This window comes from Hakea prostrata, chromosome 3 (assembly GCF_041222555.1).
Source record: "Hakea prostrata isolate BN-2017 chromosome 3, UWA_Hpros_2, whole genome shotgun sequence".
NCBI lineage: Eukaryota > Viridiplantae > Streptophyta > Magnoliopsida > Proteales > Proteaceae > Hakea > Hakea prostrata.
This window is the reverse complement of record NC_142602.1, coordinates 6,362,461-6,371,604: the sequence shown is the minus strand read 5'-3', so window position 1 is coordinate 6,371,604 and position 9,144 is coordinate 6,362,461. Positions and strand designations below refer to the sequence as shown.

General features: G+C 37.3%; 1 protein-coding gene across 2 annotated transcripts; it reads right to left on the bottom strand.

The window, feature by feature from the left end:
* Positions 1-2,324: 2,324 nt before the first annotated feature.
* Positions 2,325-8,586, bottom strand: LOC149020395 (protein NRT1/ PTR FAMILY 2.10-like). Of its 2 annotated transcripts, none has more exons than XM_089148512.1 (5): positions 8,342-8,586; positions 5,942-6,061; positions 5,647-5,864; positions 4,963-5,510; positions 2,325-3,997 (listed from the first exon to the last, which is right to left on the bottom strand). In XM_089148512.1, the coding sequence occupies exons 2-5, from the start codon at positions 6,033-6,035 to the stop codon at positions 3,085-3,087; spliced, it is 1,773 nt and encodes a 590-aa protein (XP_089004638.1). In that variant the 5' UTR covers positions 6,036-6,061; positions 8,342-8,586; the 3' UTR covers positions 2,325-3,084. The 2 variants fall into 2 exon arrangements, with proteins under 2 accessions (XP_089004638.1, XP_089004639.1); XM_089148513.1 differs by having other exon boundaries at positions 5,942-6,055.
* Between the last annotated feature and the right edge of the window lie 558 nt (positions 8,587-9,144).

The following is a 9,144-nucleotide window of genomic DNA, read 5'->3' as shown; positions in this document are numbered from 1 at the left end:
TGTAGTTTCTGTTAAACACTTCTTTTTTTTTCTTTTTCTTTTTTCGTTGGGGGTGGGGGGTGGGTTTGGAATTAAATAAATTGTAGAGTTAGAGAGCTTCATTGTGTCTTGACTATCAATGCTTGTTACTCTGGTACTAAATTTAATACTATGTATTTTGTTGTTACAGCTGCCTTGCCACTTCTGAACAGGTAGACCTCCTACTGGGAGGATTTCCTCAGTATTGGGATTCCACTTGTTTTAACTTGCCTATCAGTTTCATTGAGGAGATCAATGGTGGAAATTCTGCTGCTCCTCTCACTGTATGGCTCTCTCCCAAAGCTAAGGTATTAATTTAAATACGTGTTTCTTTGGTAGCAGTTCCACTCTGACTTAGCTTATGTGTTCTGTATTGTATGTTGTGTAAGGTTTCCAGTATCCTGAACTCAATTTTGGGCCAGAATGCACATGTCAACTGTAAGATAGTTTACTCTTTATGTCAAACACAGGTCCTTAAATAGAAAGTGAAGCGAGGATGCTTCTGTTCTTACCCAAGTTACATGATATGTTAAAATGATTTTCCACTCAGTGGAATTCAAGAAAGGTCTTAGTGCATTTTACCTCTGCATCACAAATCCTGGTATTTTTTTTTTCTGTTGAAAAAAGACCACCGTCGCCACCGAGTCACATTTCACCAACCTGTAAGATTCTTCCATAACCTGAGAGAAGCTACAGGCCAAAAATAAGTGATCCATATCTTCCTTCACCGCATGACACAAACTACACCTTGACACCTCGTAGATGCCTCCCTGCCTCAACAAACTATCTACTGGAAATTATTCATGAAGAATTTCCAAGCAAAAACTGAATCTCTTAGTCTTAATCCCCACTTTCACCGCTTATGAATCTTTGATCTGATCACTTTCCAGTCATACTTTATCGACATCTGCCCTGTATGGTCATACTCATACACTCATACCTCTAGTAACACTTGTCCGGTGAAGCATACCCTAGCAGAGGTATTCTTTTAATTTGTTCAAACACCACTGCTAATTGTGGTGGTGATTGAATCGAATGCAACACCCATCTTCCATGTTGAATGAGATCCTTTACATACATGGTCATTCTCTTGAAGAAATCTGGCTCCAATCCCAACGTTTCTGCTATTAAGAATGGTCCGACCCAGTGGTCCATCCAGAATCGAACTTGGCTCGTATTACCAACCATCCACTGCTCCCCTCAACCACTGTCTTCTACACCATTCGAACACCCACTAAAATTGACGATGCCATGCCCTTCTTTTAATGACCCATCTGGTTTCACAAACAGTCATCTTTGAGTCTACGTGGTTTTTTTATTCCGACAAGACTACACAGGCATGCTTTGTTCACTTGTCTCAATCTCCTTATCCCCGACGAACCTTCTGCTTTTGGTTTGACTTACTCGTGCAGTCGTGCCTATTTAACAGTAAATTTCTTATCTTCCTCGATTTTCCTTGCCCAGAAAAAATTTGCATCCATTGTTCAATTTGCTTGACACTGCACGGCCACCAATACACTGAAATTATCGACCTTAACAGCTCCACCCAACCAGCTTGTGATTAGCTTTTCCTTCAATCCTTGAAGCTTACACTTCACTCTGTCCAGAAGGGGATTCATTGCGCTCTCTTCAAGTAATTCTACACTCAGATGTGTTGTTGGCAGAGGGGAAAAAGAAATATTTAGGTACTCCAAGATTCTTTGTTTTCTAAATTTATTTGTTGACTCAATTAGTTTTGGTACTTCTCCAAGAAACCATGATGATTCTTAACATTCAATCCTTCAATGTTACACCTTGACTTTTAGAGTAATAATCAAGAACTTCATCATATGGAGGTGAGATTACATTGATGCTTTGTGAAATTTAAAGGGTGAGAGCTCTTCCCTTGTCCCATATCGAACAATTTCTTGTCTTGTTGTCTTTTTTTTTTAATAAAGATTTCATTGTCATATAATGATTTTTATTTCAGTTCCTTTATTCTTTTTATGAATTACGAATTACAAGTAGGTATATAAATTGAATCAAACAACCATAAAAATGATTTTATGTCAACATAAAAATGAAAAATGACATTTAAAAATAAAAACCTAAACTTAAAAATTTTGAAAATACACTATTTCTTTTGGCATAGACTTCAATATATTTCTACCAAACAGAAAGGGAAAAAAATGATAAACTTAAAAATACATTATTCTAAGATAAAACTTGGAGATACTAGGGAAAAGGTGAATGGTTACAACTAATGCAGGGCTAGCGGCTTGAAGTTAAGAAAAACTTGAATAAATGCAGTAAGAGTAGAGCAACTTCCCCAAGCATTTGTTTATCCCCTTTTCATTCTCTTTCTAGGTTTTACTTTGTGACTGTACTAACCTCAAACAACACCATGATGCATCCATGCATTAATTGTCACGTAGTACTCTTTCAGTAAGCCCACCCACTTCATTTTAGTTCTTTTAATTAAGGGAAAAAATAGGTTTACCAAAAAAAAGGAAAGAAATAGCAAAGACAAACAAATACTAGTTGCGATCTCCCAATTATTAATTATAGAACAACGATGGATTGTAAATGAACTAACACGTATTATTTCTTCCATCAATTATCCAGATTACGGGCCAACTAGTTATCAGGCTTTTTTTTCTTTGGTAGGAACTAGTCTTACTTCATTTTCCTTCTCATTTATGTATTACAGATGAAGTACTACATGGCATTAATTTATCAGAATACAGATGAACTGCTGGTAACTATTTACTCATGGTGTGACTTCTTCCGCCCTCCGTTCTTTCTTATTCTCTTTCTAGCTTTCCCGTTCTTAGATGGCTTGAACAGATTCACAAAGATGCATCATTGGTCAATAATATCTCACTTAAATGCATTCCAATTATTCAACTGTCTGAATATTTTTTGGATGTAATCCACTCCACTGCCTTTCCTAGAGGCTAGTTTGTCTTTGCCCATCTGTGTTTTCATACCCAATTTCAAGCCTTAATTTGTGGTGTTGCTGGCCGGTCTCTATCGAATCATAATCAACCAAATCACATCTCTGAATCTTGCAGCAGTAATCATATATCACACAGCCTGCTTTTCTGTAGATTCTTTAGTTCCATTGATCATCTCAAGGTCAAGGGTGGTGGTTTCATTTGCACAAGTACCCTTGTATCTGTACCATGTAGAGCAAAGCAGAAAGTAGCCAAAATTCAAGGTACACATGATAGCAATCATGTAATAGAAGTAATCCAACCTTCCCTTACTGAGATCTTGTGACAACCAATTCCCAGTAGCAGCATTTGCTGTAGTCTTATGAACCACAGATATCAACAAAGTGCAGAGATAGTTAGAACATGCTAAACCCAAGAAGAAGAATGACCCAGCTATACTCCTCATATTCTCAGGGAACTGTTTGTAATAGAACTCAATCTGGCCAACTGCGTTAAATGCTTCACCTAGCCCTGCTAGTGAGATTTGAGGTACCAACCAAAACGCAGACATGGATGAAATGGCACCACCTCCTGAAGCCTGGCCTGGCAATGGTCTGGTGAGGGCTAAATGCCTTCGCTTCACTTCCACCACACCAGAAACAAGCACTGAGAGTATAGAACAGACAATTCCTACACCCATCCTTTGGAGTTGTGTGATACCACCTTCTCTCCCTGTGACACGGCGTAGGGAAGGGACTACCACACGATTGTAGATTGGAATCCAGATGGTGAAGGCGAGAAACATGAAAACACCAAAGGATCCTGCTGGGACTTGGAAGTGACCCATGCTTCTGTCTGATTGAACTGCTTGGAAGATTGCGTAGGTTTGCTGTAGGACGATGGGCATGTAGTGGATAATGCTGGAAGCCCATACAGGAACAACTCTCATCAGGCATTTTACCTCCTCCACTTGCTGTAATCCACATAGCCTCCATGGATCTGCAGCAGAGCCGTCCGGGTTGACTCGGTCTTCAGGAGTCCTGATTGCAGCCTTGTCAATCCACCTGGTTCACCAATCCCAATATTTTATCATTCATTTTTTTATTGGTTAAACCTTATTGCCAATAAAAGAATCTTTGACGTTAGGTGGTTCTGGTTTGGGTTTTGGGTTTCTCAACCTAAACAGTTCAAATTGGTGTGAGACACTGATGGGTGATGGCTAATGCTTAGCCACGGTATCACATACACGTCAAGTTGCAGCGACATCAGATGATTTTAAGCCGTATAAACACTATCCATAGAACGAACATGGTCTCATGTTCACATGTTTGGTTACAGCTGCAAAAGTTTGGACGTAACTGTGCTTTTTTCGAGGCTGTGTTTGTCAGCTGCGGGCCGATAACTTTTCTATACAGCTTTAGGGACCAATATCAGGTCCATTTCTTCATCACATCGACGTTCCTCCTCCATACATTCATGAAGAAAGTCTAACTTGTCTTGAATCTATCATCAAGATAATGTTATTCTCTACTTTGATAGAGAAGCTCAACTCCATTTTTGACTTACTAATCATGCATTTATCATAAAAAGACTCAATTATCATCAATTACCCCATAAAAGCGGAGATATTTATTATCCTCTCTAGAACACACTCATGTCATGTCATGTCATGAGGGTTAATTGAATGACACTGAATATTTCAATCTAGCATTTTTTTTATTTTTTTTATTTTGGGTATCTAGGATTCAAATATAAGAATGAGGCCAGTTCATTTTCTCGTATAAGAATATGCTTGTATGCTGAAAAGACTTAAATGAAAGCCACACACCCTTATTAGGGAGGACTGAATTCCATATTTACACGGTTGGTTTCCAATGTACTGGATTTTCTACAGTACGAAGATGTGATCCAGCTCTTGTATGCTATAAACAAAGCAATTATTTAGAGTGAGAGAAAACTCGCCCTGATACCATATGAGATTAAGACAACGGCCATGAATAAATGAATGAGCGCTAAGATATTATTATACCTGAACTGATCGGTGTAAGGAAGCCTGGAGTTGATTGAATTAGGTATAATATGATTGAAGAGAGAGACTTGAGGGTTTTGTGGTATCTTTAAGCTTCTCTTCTTGGCTGCAGCAACAAAAACTCGAATCACCCCATTCATAGGGCTCCCTTCAGGTCTAATCTTCACATAAATTCTCGTACCCATGAAGAAGAGTGCACAGGCTAAGAACATGAGACCAGTTGGTATAGCATAACCAATTGTCCAGTTCTTAGACTGCACATACACTATTCCCGTCAGAGATACCATCATCGCAAAGTTGAAGCTGAAGTAATACCAATTGAAGAAGTTATTGATACCCTTCTTCCCTGATTCCGTCTCAGGATTGAATTGATCTGCCCCAAAAGCCAGGTTACAAGGCCGGATTCCGCCGGCTCCAACCACCAAGAACATGAACCCTAATATTAAAAACAAGAGCTGCCATGGTGTTGGTCCAATGCAGGACTCACTTCCACAGTGTGGAGGGTGCAGTTGAGGGATTGCCGCAGTCAGCATTACAAGAAACATTCCCTTCAACACCAATTGAAGATGTTAATAATATATATCAGACGTGATTCTGTGTATGTGCTCTGATGCCATGTTAATTTTATAAAAATACAAGATAAGCAATAGTATCAAATAACATGTATATATATATTATATATACCGTGAGGGCAGAGCAGGAAGCGAAACCCAAGGTCTTGTAACGTCCAAAGTAAGTATCAGAGAGGAAAGCACCGGCAAGGGGAGCCAAATTAGTGCTGCCACTGAAGATATTAGTAATAGTTGCAGCTGAGACCTTGTTGAGGTTGAATACTGATGTTAGATAGACAGCTAGGTTGGCAGCAGTTCCAAGGGTGCTCAGCTCCTCAAATGTCTCGTTTCCTGCAAAATTTCTCGCCCTGAGTTTTCTCAAGGAATGGAAATGGGGATGCTAGAAGTGATGAGTTTGATTTAGTTACCTATAATGAAGGGCAATGCTTTTACGCCCCTATAGTTGAGCTTGGGAGGCTCATTGTTGTCTTCTTTATCAACAATCTTCTTGTTTTCCTCCATGGCCAGCCAGCTAGCTTCTTCTGCAGCTGCTCTCTCTCAAACCAGAGTATGATGAAGAGAAAAGAAGAGATTTGAGTCTAATAATATAGTAGTATAGATGAGTGAGGCAATTAAGAAACCCAGGTGATTTCTTCTTTGTTTCGTCCACCATTATCGTCGACAGTGACATAAATCATGAGAGAGAGAGAATTGTTTGCAGGAGTGTTGTACACATCAATGGCCATGGAAATGTGTAGTCTAGGTTTCTCTGTTCGATATGGTTGGAATGGTGGATGGCTTGCTAAATCAAAATCCTGTAATACAATTCCACACCCCAATATAATGACGTTGGAGTTTTAGTCCAACTTTTTGTCTGGCTCGGGTTGTATTTTGCCAAAGATGCTATAGGAAGTCAATTCTATAGGAATATCTTCTGACTCATTAGAGTGTGGTTCAAAGGGTTAAATTATTAAAAAACATATTATGGATAAACTTGATGCGGCAAAAATAGAAATTCTGAAATATACAAACAATAAAACTAGAAAGCGTAAGATAAAGAATGTTCATATTAGAGTTTGTTATATGATTACGTTTAATAGAATAAGTTATACAAATAAGTCTTTTTTTTCTTCTTTTTTTTTTTTTTTTTTCACAAATGCGCTTTTTATATATAGGAAAATTGGGGATGGGATATTACATATGCCACCGATAAGGATTGAACCACAATCTCTCCACTGAGAGATCAGGTTCTTAGTCTCTGCACTATCCACTTATTATAAGTTATTTTTATTTAAAAACCAGCATTTTTATCTATGTGTGCACTATCCACTTATTATAAGTTTTTTTATTTAAAAACCAGCATTTTTATCTATGTGTGACATATTGTGGTGCTGCACCCAATCAATTTTTTTCCAATAATTTATGTAGCTGGTCCCATTTAATTGGGACAAGACTTCTTGTTGTTATAATGAACTATAGAGCAAAATAAAGTTCAGATAAAATTGATGGGTATAGAAATTAAATTTTTTTTTTTTTTTTAGTAATCGGTATAGAGATTATTCTTAATCATTACCCAATGGTTACAGTTAAATCCCTATTTTTAAGGAATGAAAAGTTAAATTGTAATTAAAAACTAACCCATGATGAATGATTTTCTCTCTATTTATTATCTCATATTTTCATTCTTATTTATTATCTCTGGAATCTCCTCTTTATTTCTTATTTTTTTCTCTTTTTTTTCTCTCACACGTCTCACAAAATATTTGAGCAATTAGCAAAAATTGGAGTTTTCCTAAATCTTCTCCACAATTATTAGCTATTCACTCTCTCTTTCTCAAATTATTCCTCTCTTATTCACAATTTTTCTAGTATTTCTTTTAGAAACATAATTTTTTTATTTCATTGTTCTTTTTCTCCTAAAATTTATATTCTATTAATAGCAATTTAAACGTCATCAGAATTCAGCCATTGATTTTATCAAATATAATTATAATCATTGATTTTCTTTCTTAATCCTTAAATATTCTCATAAAGTTTTGACTTCTAAAAGGCGCTTTTTATATATAGGAATAGGGATATTACATATGCCGCCGGTAGGAGTTGAAGCACCTCTCCACTTAGAAGTCAGGTTCCTAACCATCCTACTACTCGGTAAGGGTGTCGATTCGGTATGGTATCGGTAATTCGGTACGGTACGGTTTTGAATTTGAAAACCTCATACTACCGAAACCGTACCATACTGAATTTATACGGTACTGTATTTTAAAAACGATACGGTATAAAAACGGTAATAATTCGGTATGAAAAAATAGCACGGTTCAGTTTTGTTACGGTATGAAAATCGGTATGGGTTTGGCCTAAGAGTCATTTATGCTATTCTTATGATTAATTTCCCTATTTTCTATTTGAATTGATTTACAAATTATAGTTGGGAAGAAATCAGTCAAATTACAACTTGATTCAAATTAAAGTTGGAATTGATTTGATCAAGACAACCATTAGCAATAATATTGACCAATCAGTAAAATTCTAATAGAAAAACATATAAAAAAACCCAGGAAAACGCTATCAGAGAACAAATAGAAAATGTTTCTCAACCCAACGAAGATGAATCACATTGGAAAGGAGATCTAGGTTCAATTTACAAGCGCAACATGCTGGAGATGACAAAATATTCTACAGGCAGAATTTTAACACAAAAAATAAAAAAATAAACCATCGATAGAATTCATCGCGGCTAAGATGATCATGGTTAAGAGTTCACAACATCAATTGGAAAACGAGAAATCGAAACGAAATCAGAGGAGCAAATAGACTAATATAAGTACCTATCAGAGAACGAGATTGACGAAGGAGCTCTGAAATCGATCGTCAGGCGAGGTTGGGGAAAGTTGCACCTTGCAAGCGAAGGGCATCCATAAATTCTGATACGAACGGGGAAACCGAAATGGAAGGTTGGGGAAAGTTGCTCTTGTTCTTACTTCTCTCGCTGCTCTGCCTCTGAGGACTGAGGTAGATCAACTACTTCGTCTTCATCTGCTCTGCTTCTTACTTCTCCCATCCTAACATCTCATGTTTGCTACAGTTCGCCCTTGGATTAATAACACGTGTATTATTTTCATCTAACGCACAATAATTTCTAATCCCTAAAACCATTTTTTCTCTCTCATTTAACTATTTTTTTTTTTTTTTTTTTTTTTTTTAGAAATCATTTAACTATCTACTTCTTTGAAAACCTTAGTTTCAGTCGGCTTCCTCATGGATTTTAATTTGCGGCCGCCGCTGCTGGCAGCAGCCGGCGGCCCGGATTTTCCCACGTATACAAGATACGATCGAACGGTTTCAATTAAATGTGCGGGGCTTAGTTGTAAATATAATTTCTTTTTTTTTACACTAAAGGGCTTTTCGATTTTGTAAATTTACAACACAAACCCCTGATTTTGCAAACTCTGGTCGCTCATTTCGCAAGCCATTTCGCAAGCCTTAGATCGTTCGATTATGACATTCCCACCGACAGGAACAGTGTGTTCACACAGATAAATTAATGGAAAAGGAAATCATATGAAAAGAGGTAAAATCAAAGCTCAAAGAGAGACGATGTATCTCATCGACGCCTTGTGGAAATTTCACT